The sequence below is a fragment of the Cnephaeus nilssonii genome (genome assembly GCF_951640355.1).
Source record: "Cnephaeus nilssonii genome assembly, chromosome: 8".
Taxonomy (NCBI): Eukaryota; Metazoa; Chordata; class Mammalia; order Chiroptera; family Vespertilionidae; genus Cnephaeus; species Cnephaeus nilssonii.
The window spans coordinates 91045886-91059852 of record NC_137079.1 but is presented as its reverse complement, the minus strand read 5'-3'; the positions used below and the strand labels follow the sequence as shown (position 1 = coordinate 91059852).

Below are 13967 nucleotides of genomic sequence, written 5' to 3'. Positions count from 1 at the left end.
TGCACACCGTTTACCATTTGGTTTTCTTTAACAGACAAAACTGACAGAGTAATAGAAATCACAGCACACTGGTGGCCTCGGGGGAGCAGGTGATTGGAAAGCATCGCCAGGGAACTTCTTGTGATGACAGATACATTCTACTGGTTGGGGGGTGTGTTACACGGATTATGCATTTATCAAAACTTACTCCATTTCAGATCTGTGCATTTCACTGTGAATTTTACCTCAATTTTTAAAACTCTTAAAATACAGCATTTGCAGGTCCTTGAATCCATCACTTAGTCTTTAAAAGGTAGCACAATTATCAAAGGTTGTCAGAGATACCAAATTTGCTAAGTTACTTACCTTGTCAAATAACTAATTCTAGCAGTAGTAATTAAATCCAAAGTTTCAAAAAAGGCTTTAAGGCCATCATTCATTTTCACTCCCAGTAGAATTAACTAGTCCAATATCCATTTAACTCAAATTGGGATTCCTTTTCAACTAACTACATGCCAAGGTCCCTGGCATTTTCAGCTTTAAAAGCAAAAAGCTCAATGGAAAGACGGCTTTGGAGTTAGAGCTGAGATTACTATTCCCAGCCCTGCCTCTGTAACCTTGGGCAAATGACAATCCCTCCTTCCCTCCACTGTAAAAGTCATACAGTATCAGTTCCATTTTAAGTTTCTTGGTGACTGAGTGAAACATGTAGAAAGCACTTTGCATTAATCTTTCAGACACACACCCTCCCTTAGAGACCCTCTTGAGGGGTGGAAGGACCTAAATCCAGATGCAAATGGCTGAATCACTGTGCTTGGTCATTTTTGCCTTAATTAGAATTCTTGCCAAACTATATTACTGTCTTTATTGGACAATTAAGATAGTTTAAGCTTTTCTAAAAGAAGGCAACATAGCCCTGACCAGTGCAGCTCAGTGGTTAGTGTTGGCCCATGAACTGAAGGGTCGTGGGTTCAATTCCCAGTCAAGGACACATACCTGGGTTGCAGGTTCAATCCCCACCCTTGGTTGGGGCATGTTTGGGAGGCAACCAATTGATGTGTCTTTATCACATTGATGTTTCCTTCTCTCTCCCCACAGTGCCTCCCTTCCACTCTCTCTAAAAATCAATGGAAAAAATATCCTCTGGTGAGGATTAACAAAAATAAAAGAAGGCAACACAGACATGAAAGGAAAAAAAAGCTTTCAAAAGAACAATGGCACGGTCTTGTCAGTGATATGAACTAAAACAAGCTGGCTATCAAGATATCTTCAATTCTCTTTCAGGGTCAGCAACTGCTCTAATGATCCTGTGCAAATTGTGTAAAATTTATTCACTGTCTCCATAACATCAGTTTACACGAAGAGGTCTTTTCTTGCCCTAGATAATACTAAGAGAAAAGGTTTAACTAACTCATGATTATCAGGACACAAGGAAGTACACAATGACCCAATTTTCAGTGTAATAACTAGATCTGACGTGTGTTAACCTGACTTTTCGGGAGTGCTCCAGCATCATGGATATGGCCCATATTATAAAATGTGAGTAAGACAGAGTGTGTCTCAGATAGGCTGAGCCCAGACAAGGCTGGCTGAGAAGCCTCTTGGGGACTGGGTAAAGGACGAAGATTTAGGTTTGCAAGTCAACACCTTATAATCCAAAAACCACTCAGTTCAGTTAATACTTTCACTAGGACAGTACCATGTACAATTACTGACTTAGACCAGTAGGAATTCAAAAGAAGTGTTATATGACAGTCCTTAAACAAAGAAACCCGGTTTCTCTATTTTCTTATGCCATTAAAATAGAGAACAATACAAAATATAGTCAAGTATATTGGGCAGACAACTTTTATGGAATTTAGAAATAGTAAGTTGTGTACTAGAAACAAATTTTTCGAGAGCACCTGGGATTGATTACTGAGAATGGGGGTGGGGACGTGAGAAGAAGTAATAACAGAGGTTTGGACAGACAAGGGAAGTGCATCCCAGAATGAGGAAGGGGCACACCGCATGCTGTTCCCTTGACCTTCCACCCACTGCTGATTACTTGGTCCTTGTGAGCCTAGTTTACCAAGCTCGTCCTCTCCCACAGGCCTTCTCAGATTCCTCCAGGAGAACTAAGAGCTCCTTCCTCTGTCTTCCACCGCATGGTACCTGTGCCCCTTCCATGGCACGCACTTCATGCCATCCTCAATTAAGTTTGCTCACATCCATTTCCCCAAGTAGGCCACCCTCTTAAGGGCAAGAGCTCTATCCTACTTACTTTTTGTATACCACCACCACCACCACCACCACCACCACCACCACCAGTGGCCCACAAAGTTCCTCACACTAAGTTGGTATGTATGAAAAAATGTTTCCTTAATTGAATTGAATCGGAGATAAAGTAGGGTAAAGTGAAGCCAAATTTTAATAGGTAAATGCATCAGAGTTCATTCATTCAATAAATATTTATTGAGTGCTTACTGTGTGCCAGGCCCTGTTCTAGGCTCTGAGGCTATGTCCATGAACAAACCAGATCAAAATCTTTGCCCTTGTGGAGCTAATACTCTAGATCTATCATAAGGGAAGGGATAAGCAATAAATTTACATAAATTCAACCATACCTAGCAGCAAAAAAAGGAGACAAACACATTTAAACAGTTTAATTATTGGTGCTATAAAAGTCTACTGCTGATATGTAGTTTTTATTATATATTGTACTTACCATATTCATAAAATACTCATACCCAGGAATCACTACAGGGATTCTAATGTAAGACTATATGTAGAACTTTATTGGCATTTAAGAGATTTTCAAGGATCATTTTGAGCATGTTCGATTTCATACTTAGGCACAGTCTTTAAAATCTAACCACCCTGTAAGTTGTGACTACTGCTCCAAGATGAAAACTCTGAGACTATTGGGCAAAGGAGAATCATTTTAAGTAGATGAGTATGAGAATAATGACATGATGAATCCACATTTGGTCATATTAGTCTGATGACAGCGAATAAGATACAGTACATTCACATGAATACACCTGGTCAATCAACGGTGGAATTCACATCAAGAATTTTTTTTAAAAAGTTCATGAGCCATTTTCCATTCTTATAAAACAACTAAAATAGTAAGAGCTTGAGGTAAAAAATAATTATAATCAACTCTTGATTACAAACCTAAAAGAACAAATTATAACATACCAGCTTATTCTAATTAAAGGTTTATGATTTTCATATATTTTCCAAAGAGTATTTAAAAGACACCAAGTTAAGAAAAACCATTTTTAATTTTGCAATAACTTCATATACATTAATACCAATCATTTAACCCCAAAAACAATCTTTACTTGTACAATGTAAAAAAATTTTGGACAGTATGTGACTAGAAATATTCCATTACCATAAAGCTACCAACAGATTAATGCTCCTAAGAGCAAAGTTAGGAAAGCAAAAACAATAATTATACCAGTGATAAGCACCAAGACAGAACTTTTTTGCACTTAGGACCTGATTGGTTGTATTTAAACATAACCTCTACTAATGGAGGACCAAAATAACACCTTACTTGACAAAAAAAGAAAAAGATAAAAAAATATATACTGAGGTGTGGAAACTGTGAAGAATGCCCACGTTAAGAATAAAACAATGCTGCCCTGGCTGGTTTGGCTCAGTGATTAAGAGGGTCGGCCCACACACCAAAGGGTCATAGGTTCAATCCCCGGACTGCTCAGGGCACATGTGGGAGAAAACCAATCAATGTCTCTACCTCTCGGTCTCTCCACCCCATCCCCCCAACCCTGTCTCCCTCCCACTCTCTCTAAAAAAGAAAAAAAAAAAATCAATGGAAAAAATATCCTCATATAAAGATTAACAAAAAAAATAATAATAAAAACAGTGAAGGCAATCACTTTTGGTTTGGTTTTGGGGTTTTTTTGGCAAAATATATTCATATGTCACTTTACTGCCTCTTTCGTTCACTGTATACAATTCAGATTGCTCCATTTTTGTTAACGTGTTGTCACACTAATGTAAATAAATATGCTGAATTATGGGAGTTTGCTGTAATGAATCCACAGCATTAGAGCTAGATCCCAGCAGAGCTGGATCTTAGCTGTGCAGCCCAGAGAGGAGTGATGTACAAGCAAGCTTACACAATGGCCTGAAAGACTTGGGCAGCCAGACATTGAATTTCCCCCCAAACAAACCTGAGGCTGAGCAGTGAAGGAATTAGGGGATCTGTCATCACAATTTAGAATCAGTGACAGGTTTGGAAAATGAAGAGTAAGGAAGGGTGCCTCCGGCACAACATTCCCAAGACACTGGAGGATGTGAAGCAGCAACAGCCACTTTTCTGGGAGGAATCAGGGACGGACTCTGGCTGCCTTGGAGGGATTCCCTGGGTGCAGCTGAGGATCCGGCACCTGTAGCAGCCTCTGGCAGCCGCACTCACCTCACTGAGGACATCTGAGAGTGTGAACCTGGGTGTGGCCTCCTCCTGCTCTCAATGGTTCCCTCAACACAGATACTATCCCCTCTGGTGCTTGGGCGAAAATCATCACTGCCTTCCACTCTGACTCAGTCTCAGAATGAGGGACTCCTCTGTGCCTGCTGGTCCCTGAGTTTGAGGTAATCCCAGCATGTTGTATGCTATACAGCTGGAACATATAAAGTCAGGGAGTCCACTTTAACACTCAAGCAATCTACACTCAGCATTATCCAGTTTTTGCTACCTCAGTAATACTTTCTAGCAGGAAAGTTCCTCCACACAACTTACCATGTAAAGAACAAATATTGCTAGAATATGATAGGCAGATTTTTAAAGTTCAGTGTGAAACTCCTTAAGGGAAAGAAAAGGAGACATTATTTTTCCACTTTTATGTTCCTGAGCCATCTACTTCCCAAATTTGTAATCATATCTCTGGGCATGTCTGTACAGCTCTTTAATTCAGTTTCAAGATCCACAGCATTTTTTAAACAAAATGACATAGTTGCATTCTTTAAATGTCAGGCATGAAATCATCACTTAAAAAAAAACTAGTTAGGTAATATATACGTGAGTCAGATACAATTCTCTCCTTTTTTAAGGTGCTTTATTTGTCTGTTGAAGACATGTTATGACCGTTTCTAATAAAAGCCCTTAGAAGGAGCCTCCTATGGCATGCCGCAGTTTGATATTTTGTTCCAATGTTGTCAGGTTCTTAAACTACACTGAATGTAGGACTTGCTTCATGAAAACCCCTCAGACTGGACAAAAACTTCACTTATGTATAATTCAGTGAATTTTAGTCACACCAAAATAACGAACTAACCTGTCTAAACATGCAGCTTCTTTTTCTTCCCCCATGAACTAAATAGTTAGATTTGATGATCAAGTTAAAATCCACTATATTTCAAGTTAAACTATAAGGGTTCTACACAAGTGTAGCATGATTTTAAATTCACATTGGCATTCATTTTTCTGTATTTTCCTATATTCGTCCTAAATCAACTTCCTATCCCATAATATTAGGAAGAAATTAAAAGGGTTTTACAGTTCCAGCAAATTCTCAGTTTATCAGAGTTTACCCTTAGCTCAGCATCATACAACCTCTACATGATGCAAGTACATGGATAAGAAGTATTTCAAATACAAAAAAACCTTAGCTCTGTGTCATAAATAAATTTGGGTAAAACCGCAAGCCTTCCACTGAGTCGTCTCGGCAAAGATGGCCCATCTTCTCTGCAAGTAGCAACCTAGGAATCAAGGGAGAAAACCACGTCACCTGTCCATTCAGAAACACAAGTTGTAACAAAGAGCAAGGACCTTCCTTACCTTTCTTTAGCTAGCAGGACAGACATTCCCACAAGCTTGGCAAACTCTTCTGATGTTAGGGATCCCTTTTCTGAAACCTAATAGAAACACACAGCAAAATAAAATGTCATAATTTAGACCACCGAGGTACTAACCTAGAAAGAATTTCTACCAGCTATACTCAGGAAATAATTTACTGAATGTTCTACTAAAATCCAAAAAATACCCACTATAGAACTAAGTCTTCACTAATGTTTAATTCTACAAAAGCTGAAGGACCCAGACTAAAAAAAGTAGAGGCTAAAATATAAAACCCTAAAATATAAAATATAATATAATCAAGGCGCTGTACTAAAGTCTAAAAAAATTTTTTGATATTCTGAAAAGGAATATACAACAAATTCTAATTGAATTCATATTATACAATCCAGTGAAGAACCTTCTTCATATATCGGTTTAGCTTTAAGTATGTGGTCAAAATACCTATAGTCTCAGGTATTTTCATCTAGTTTAAATTGAAAAGTATAATAAATGTAAGCTATTCAAATTATACAGGCTCACCATAGAGACTATGAAGGTAGTAATAGTTCAAGTACCCTGATGAGTAATAGCAGTTTGGCCATAAAATCCATCTAAACTACAGTTGCTTTTCATATTTTTGAAACAATTATTTCCTAAAACAACTTTTGATGTTTGTAATGCTACTTATGTAATTGCTACTAAAAGTAAAAGTTCTATCGTGGATAACATTCTGATTAACAAAGTTAAAAAACCTGTTCTCAAGATAGCTTCAAACAAAAAGAAAACACCTCATTAATTCTAATTCTCTTTTCTTGTAAGATGTTTTGAGCGTCAGTACATTTCAAATAAAGCTTTCAGAGAATAACTAAGATTAATATTTATTCATTGTTAATGATAAACCATTTTTAACTGGGCCAACAAACATTACTTTTTAGTAAAGTTAAGTTCAAAAGGAAATCCTGTTTCTCAAGTTGCTAGACATTGGGTCCTCCCAGCAAGCCCTAATGACTAGAGGAAACTGGGTTCACGTACTGTCTCCAAGGCTGAGGCCACCATTTCCTCTTCCTTGTGGGACTGAAGCTCAATTACCATGACGCCACTGTCAAAAACTCGGAGCCTAAAAACAGCAGGCGGGAGAACAAAGCTGTGAATATCTAGGATCTTCAACCACTAAGGAGGCACATATATTACTCACCTTCTTTTATGCCCAGGTATGAGGCAATATTAACACAAAACATCATTTGAAACTTAACAATCACAAGCAACCATGGCATAACTATAAAGCTCATGAATAAACTATCATCTACATTCTAAAAAAAACAAAAAACATATCTGGCTATTTTTTCAATTTTTTTATTTTCCAATTATAGTTGACATTCAATATTATTTCATATTAGTTTCAGATGTACAACGTAGTGATTAGAGAATTATATAATTTATGAAGTTATCACCTGATAATTCTAGTACCCATCTGGCACCATACATAGTTATTACAGTAATATTCACTACGCAGTACATCTCTGGCTAATTTTTTTTTAACCATGAAGATAAGGAAAATATAATTCACAGCTGAACATCTGTACTTCTGGGTCTCCAGAGACAAACACAGAAAGTCTAAGGGAAGAGGAGCTAGTTACCCTGACCTCATGGGAAGAGCCCACATTCTTATCTCACTGGGCCAAAACGACAGGCGTTGGATCACTACCCCCCTCAGGCCATGCACAGGATGGAAGCCAGGATGACAGAGGTGCTTGTGGTGCCAAGTGAATTCTGTTAACACAGAATTTCAAGAGGGGCAAAATGTTGGCTCACCCCACAGGATGGCAGACCTGGCAGGGCTTTCCTATCTAATTAGTGCAGGATAGTGGCTATAGTTGGCAAACTTCCTGCAGAGATTCTTTTACCTGAGAGGTAATTTCAGAGCTTCCAGCATCTTGCATGCATTCACTAAATCTTCTGGTGAGAGCAACTAATGGGGGGAAAAAATCCAGTTTACACTGCAAATTAAGAGTGATGCTATATAATTATAACAACTAAAACAGAAGAGAAAATTTTAAAATTGTCATTTATCAAGGATTTTAGGTGGCTTAGTCACTACAAAGCAAAAAATTAACAAAGAAGCAAAAACTTCTATTCATTAAAGCAGTGCTAGCCAATAGAAACAGAGGTAAGTCATATATATAATTTTAAAATTTCTAGTAGCCATATTAAAAAATTAAAAGAAACAGGTGAATTTAATTTTAACACATATATACCCAATAGATCAAAAATTCAGTATACAGAGTGGGGCAAAAGGTTTACAGTTGTTCGTATGGGAAATAATACAATTAATAAATAATAATCCTATATAATAAAAGCCTAATATGTTAAGTGTCCAGTCATTCGGTCAACCAATCAAAGCATAATATACTAATGATATACTAAGGCCCTCAACTGCTCGCTATGACGTGCACTGACCACCAGGGGGCAGAGAGTCGACCAATCGACCAGTCACTATGATGTGCACTGACGGCCAGGGGGCAGACGCTCCAACTGGTAGGTTACCTTGCTGCTGGGGTCAGGCCGATTGGAACTGAGTGAGACTAGCCGGACATGCCCTGGAGCCCTCCTGTAGTCCCTCCCCGGCTGGCCAACTTCCTGCATCCCTCCCCGGCCCTGATTGTGCACCAGTGGGGTCCTTCAGCCTGGCTTGCGCCCTCTCACAATCCAGGACCCCTCAGGGGATGTTGGAGAGTCAGTTTCGGCCTGATTACACAGGTCAGGCTGAGGGACTCCACTGGTGCACAAATTCGTGCACCAGGCCTCTAGTACAAGAATAAACTGTGTTTTGCATACTCACAACTGTAAACCTACTTCTGTCTCACCCTGTAAAATCAATATAAAAATTTTTAATCAGATATTTAAGATTTCTCTGTCTTCTAAATGAGATGTGTAATTTACACTTACATCAATTTGGATTCACTACATTTTAAGTTCACAGTCATCACATGTGGCTAGCTAGTCGCTACCCTTCCAGACCGTGGAGCCATGTGGTGGATGACAAGCACAGCTTTGAGTCACACAGAATGGCTATGGAGCCAACCCAGCCTGGGTCCAAATCCCTGTCAAATCAGTCTCCAGGTGCAACCTATGTAAAATTATTTAATCTTTCTAAGCCTCAATTTCATCACCCCATGTTACCACCAGATAGGGATAGTAAAAGTAGCTGCCTCACTGAGTTATTGGGAGGACAAATGAGGTAAAGTGCAGAGTGCCTGGTAGATAGTAAGTACTCACCAATGGCAGTTATGACTATTCAAATAAAAAGAGCATAGGCTTAATTTGTGAGTCAGGGGTGAACACTGGAAAGACAGAGCAAACTGTTGACACCACAAAACTGTGTTTGACTGTGAGGGCATAAGGAGTGCATGGACAGAACCTTGGAGGCCAAGGACATCTGGGTGTGAAGGGTCAATGAAAGGTGAAGAATAGCCTCAGCTGATTCACAGCCACAGGAGCATGGCAGCTTTCCCTCTGTTTCCTACAGGCACTCTGCATCCACCCAATGAAGTCAAACAGCTCATTATCCCAGAGAAAGGGCATCATGTCCAACTTATTAATCACAATACAAACACAGACTATTAGAGCTGAAAGCTGTCAGTCAGTCCAAAGGGTAGAAAGGGTAGAAAAACTGAGTTTGAGAGGTGAAGTAAGCTACTCAAGTTCACTCAGCAAAACCAGGAACAGAATCTACCTCCTAGGTCACAGAGTGGTTCTTTCACTGCACCATACTTTTTCTCAAAATAGTTTTGATAGTCACAACCCTTCCTCAAATTGTATTCATTGTAGGGAAATTTGTATTATATTAAGAAAGTCTATATTTAGTTTTTTAAAAAAAGAAATCTAAACATTCTATGCTTACTTCCATTCCTCGAGCTCGGTTTACTAAACAGTACACCTCCGTGAGTGACATTATACCCCCTCGTTCCTATTAAAATAAAATAATGAAAATTTTAAAAGTATTATGTTATAATTAGCACCAGTTAGCATTTCTTAGAAATCATAATCAAGAGTGAAATTGGAAATTATAAAATTTCTTAAGAAGCTTTTAAAAATACTATTTACACACAGGAGAACTTACTCAGATACCATGAGACATTTAAATTCAATATCTGGACTTCAATGTCATTATTACTCTTTTCACATTTACTTAAATGAAAAAAAGAGTCTCTCCACCATTATTTCAAAAGTGTTTTAAGTTATTCTAGCTAATAAACAACGAAACTATAGAACTGAGTAAGAATATCTCCATTTTGCTACTCCTAGACTATAATAATAAAAGTGTAATATGCAAATCGACCGGACAACTGAACTGCAGAACGACCGTCCAGACGACCTTCCGGATGACCATGCTATGACACCCACTGGCGCCAGGCCAGCCAAGACGGGTGCAATGTAATTGATTGGGGACCCGGCCACCGCCCCATGATCACCCTGCAGAAGGAGTTCCAGGCCACCGGCCCGTAGGGCAATCAATCAATTGGGGGGCTCCACAATCACCCCAAAGAGGGAGGCCCAGGCCACCAACTGGCAGGCTATGGCGGGCAGGTGGGGCCTCCCTCTGCGGGGGCGATCCACTGCAGAGCCCCAGCCAGGTGGACAGGGCCTACCTCTTTGGGGCAATTGATGGCGGAGCCCAGTGATCAATCGCCCCAAAGAGGGAGGCCCAGGCTACCTGGCAGCAGCACTACGGCGGGTGGGCAGGGCCTCCCTCTGCCAGGGCCATTGATCTCGGGGCTCCCAGACTGTGAGAGGGCACAGGCTGGGCTGAGGGACCACCCCCAAGTGCACGAATTATGTGCACCGGGCCTCTAGTGAAGTGATAATGTAGATGATGACTGTCAATGGCTGCTAACATCATAAAGAAAAGACAATCAGACATGTACCTCCTGATGAAAATGCACAAACTCTATGAAATATTCTTATCAGAAAAAAAAGAACTTCTACATATAATTACCAGATTACAAGAAACCATGTTAACATACAAGTCAGCAAAATCCAGACTGAGACACTCTATCAGATGAACTATTAATTTCTCCAATCAATAAATTGGGAGGAGGGATAGAAAAAAGGAAAAGCCATGGAATTAAAAAAAACTTGAGAGACAAATCAACCAATTTCAATGTGTTCTGATTTGAACAAACCAATTGTAAGAGAAAATGTGAAAAATAACTATGTATTTAATAATGTTAAAAAGATATTTTAAACTTTTCAGGTGTAAAATGGGATTATAATTACATTTCAAGGTTTATTTATTATCATAATTATATACTGACATATTTACAGATAAAAGTGCTGTGATGTCAGGGATTTGCTTTATAGTAATTCAGAGTGGAGGTTGGCTTACAGAAGAAGCTAGATGGTGGGCACATAAGGATTCATTATACTAGTCTATTTGTTCATGTTTGAAATATTTCTTAATACAAGTGCTTTAATGAGTAAAGTTTTGATTGCCTGAATAATGTTAGACTAGAAGAGAAATCTTATAAAATTAATAGTACATATACAGGGTGGGGCAGAAGTAGGTAGCTGTATGTGAAACAGTTTATTCTTGTATTATTATTTGTTAATTATTGTATTATTTTCCATACAAACAACTGTAAACCTACTTTTGCCCCACCCTGTATATTGACTACTGATATACAAAAATAGCTAAATATATAGAAATCATATATTTCCTTTTGGAAATAAGAGATAAGAAAAACTTCATATCAACTAGATTTAGAAAGTTACAGATATCTTAAGTGAAAATTAAAAACAATTTAGAAGATTACTGACAAAGAACCCATTAATAAGTACACTGAACTAATTTAATATTCCTGAGAGAAAAAAATAACATGATGGTTAAACAGTAACCACATCATGAAAGGAATTATGCTCTTATTAAGATTTCTGATTACACAGAAATAATTTAACACAAATTAAAAAGACCATTTAGGTTTTGTTTTTACCTCTAAAGGGGCCTGCAATATTCCAGCCAGCTGTTTAGCCAGCTGCATGTGGTACTGTGTGCCTGAGCCGTAGGTTTCCCTGGTAACTGGGTTAGCTATTCCCATGCTCAGCAAATAGGATTTAAACCTGATGGTCTATAACAGGAGAAAATACACAAAAAGACAATTCAGAATTATTCTCTCCCAACATTTGAAATCCTTCCATCATAAATTCAATTCTACTAAATTACTTATCATAGTTCCCTGCATAAATCTAATTATCCTTCCTTCTATCTTGATATCTCATACTCCCTTTACTTCACAAGTTTGGTGTGAGAGGTGATTTAAATAACCATTCTATGGTTAATGTCAACCAAATGATACAACTGAGAACTTAGAAAAATGGCTTTGGCTCAGTGGATAGAGCATCAGCCTGTGGATTGAAAGGTCCCAGGTTCGATTCCGGTCAAAGGCATGTACGTTGGTTGTGGGCACATCCCCAGTAGGAGGTGTGCAGGAGACAGCTGATCAATGTTTCTAACTCTCTCTCCCTCTCCCTTCCTCTCTGTAAAAAAATCAATAAAATATATTTTTTAAATGTTTTTTAAAAAATAAAAGAAAAAGAAAAATGGCTTGACCAGATTATAGACAAATTTCATGAAACAACACGAAACTTATGATATATAAAATAGACACTCCTTACATATTTCAATATGTCTTATACACTGTAAGAAAAGCTATTGAAATATCCTATAATCCCACTAAAATTAACAGTTTTTATGGTTGACTTTTTTTAGCACTTTCATATGTCCTCAAGTTCTAAAAGAAATAAAACACTACATTAAAAAAGCAATCTAGTAAGCTACTAAAACATCACTGCATTATTTCTGTAGTTTCTCATGCCTTAAAAAGCAACCTATTTACCTCATCTTCTGTGATGTCACCTTGCTTGTCTTTAATCTTATTAGCAATTGATTTTGATAACTCCACCATTTCTTTAGCCTGTCAAGAGCACAGTAAAAGTTAAAAGAAATAACTGTCCCCCAAGAGTCTGCTAACAAAATATATTTTCAAAACTGTATCATAATTGGTGTGAATTTAATAGGTATAAATGACATATACCTTGACCATTAGCTTGCTGAGGTCTTCAAAGGCCTGAAATGAGAAATTAGTTTTGTTGGAATCTGTCTAAAGAATCAAAATGTTTTAAAGCAATGAAGCACTCTATTTTCTTCCTTATGATAAAAATATATAAAATTTTCTTCAATTTTTATATAAATAATTATACAACTGATAAATCTACCTTATTCTAAATCAGATTAGCTAAGAAACCATAAATTTTCCTAAACTTGCAAAACAACTTTTCAAATTTTCCCAAAGAGTTAAAAGGTGATTAAGAAAACAAAGGGTGACATAAGTGATACTTCAGAAAATATAATTAACTGTTCTTTAACACAAATAAGAAAATTTGTCACTAGCTTTTCCCAAAACCATTTCCTGATAAGAGGCATTGTAAAGCTTTCCTGGTTGAAAACGGCAATATGCAGCTGCAGGAATACTTTGGGCACAACAATTTTGGCTTTAATAGCAGGTGTGATTTAACTGAAACCATAAATCTCAGCCTCTGAATACTGAACATATTATACCTATGGTTTTGGATATAGTAAATATCACAAAAGTAAAACATTCAAATACCACAAAAACATATCTAAATAAAAACTTTTGATTGTTTAATTTACTACAATGAATATCCACTTCAAAGGTCTCTTCAAATTTAATCAGACATATTTATAATAAATGTTTCAAATTACTAAAAATATACTTCCAGTGTAGAATACTTTCTGTCTAATTGATGTGCACAATGTTGTTTTTTAAAAACCAATTAAGCAATATATCATTATTTGAAAATCTTCTGGTTCACATAGAATAGTAATCAATAGGTTCTGATTAGCTCATTCCCATGTTAATTACTTGCAGGAAAGCATCCCCCATCTGCAAAAGGACTTTGCTAAAATAAGTGAGTAGGATTCCTATGGCCAGTTCACTAAAGCTAATACCGAAAACAAAGGGGAATGTGCACACACCTAACAGGAATTTCCTCAGATAAACAAAAGGCTTAACCACTGGATTCTTATCAGCAACAGCCAGCAGATGCAGGAAACCTTCTGTGGGAAACTGTGGGCACCAGCTCTGAAACTCAGTCAATTCTAACGTTTAAATGGAGG

General features: G+C 37.7%; 2 protein-coding genes across 4 annotated transcripts in view; one reads left to right on the top strand and one right to left on the bottom strand.

Moving 5' to 3' along the window:
* The window catches only part of NEK3 (NIMA related kinase 3), a 469351-nt gene that overhangs the window by 344267 nt on the left and 111117 nt on the right, over nucleotides 1-13967 (top strand). The gene's annotated exons all lie outside the window — the stretch shown is intronic.
* Nucleotides 2442-13967, bottom strand: part of VPS36 (vacuolar protein sorting 36 homolog) — a 35417-nt gene continuing 23891 nt past the window's right edge. For 2 of the 3 annotated variants that reach the window (XM_079778532.1, XM_079778533.1), the window contains exons 7-14: nucleotides 12865-12897; nucleotides 12667-12744; nucleotides 11764-11898; nucleotides 9675-9740; nucleotides 7678-7742; nucleotides 6806-6890; nucleotides 5774-5850; nucleotides 2442-5694 (exon numbers count right to left, since the gene is read on the bottom strand). In XM_079778532.1, the coding sequence (XP_079634658.1) occupies nucleotides 5601-5694; nucleotides 5774-5850; nucleotides 6806-6890; nucleotides 7678-7742; nucleotides 9675-9740; nucleotides 11764-11898; nucleotides 12667-12744; nucleotides 12865-12897 (633 nt within the window). In that variant the 3' untranslated portion in view covers nucleotides 2442-5600. The remainder of the gene's footprint in view (nucleotides 5695-5773; nucleotides 5851-6805; nucleotides 6891-7677; nucleotides 7743-9674; nucleotides 9741-11763; nucleotides 11899-12666; nucleotides 12745-12864; nucleotides 12898-13967) is intronic. The other variant, XM_079778534.1, reaches the window with a different exon arrangement.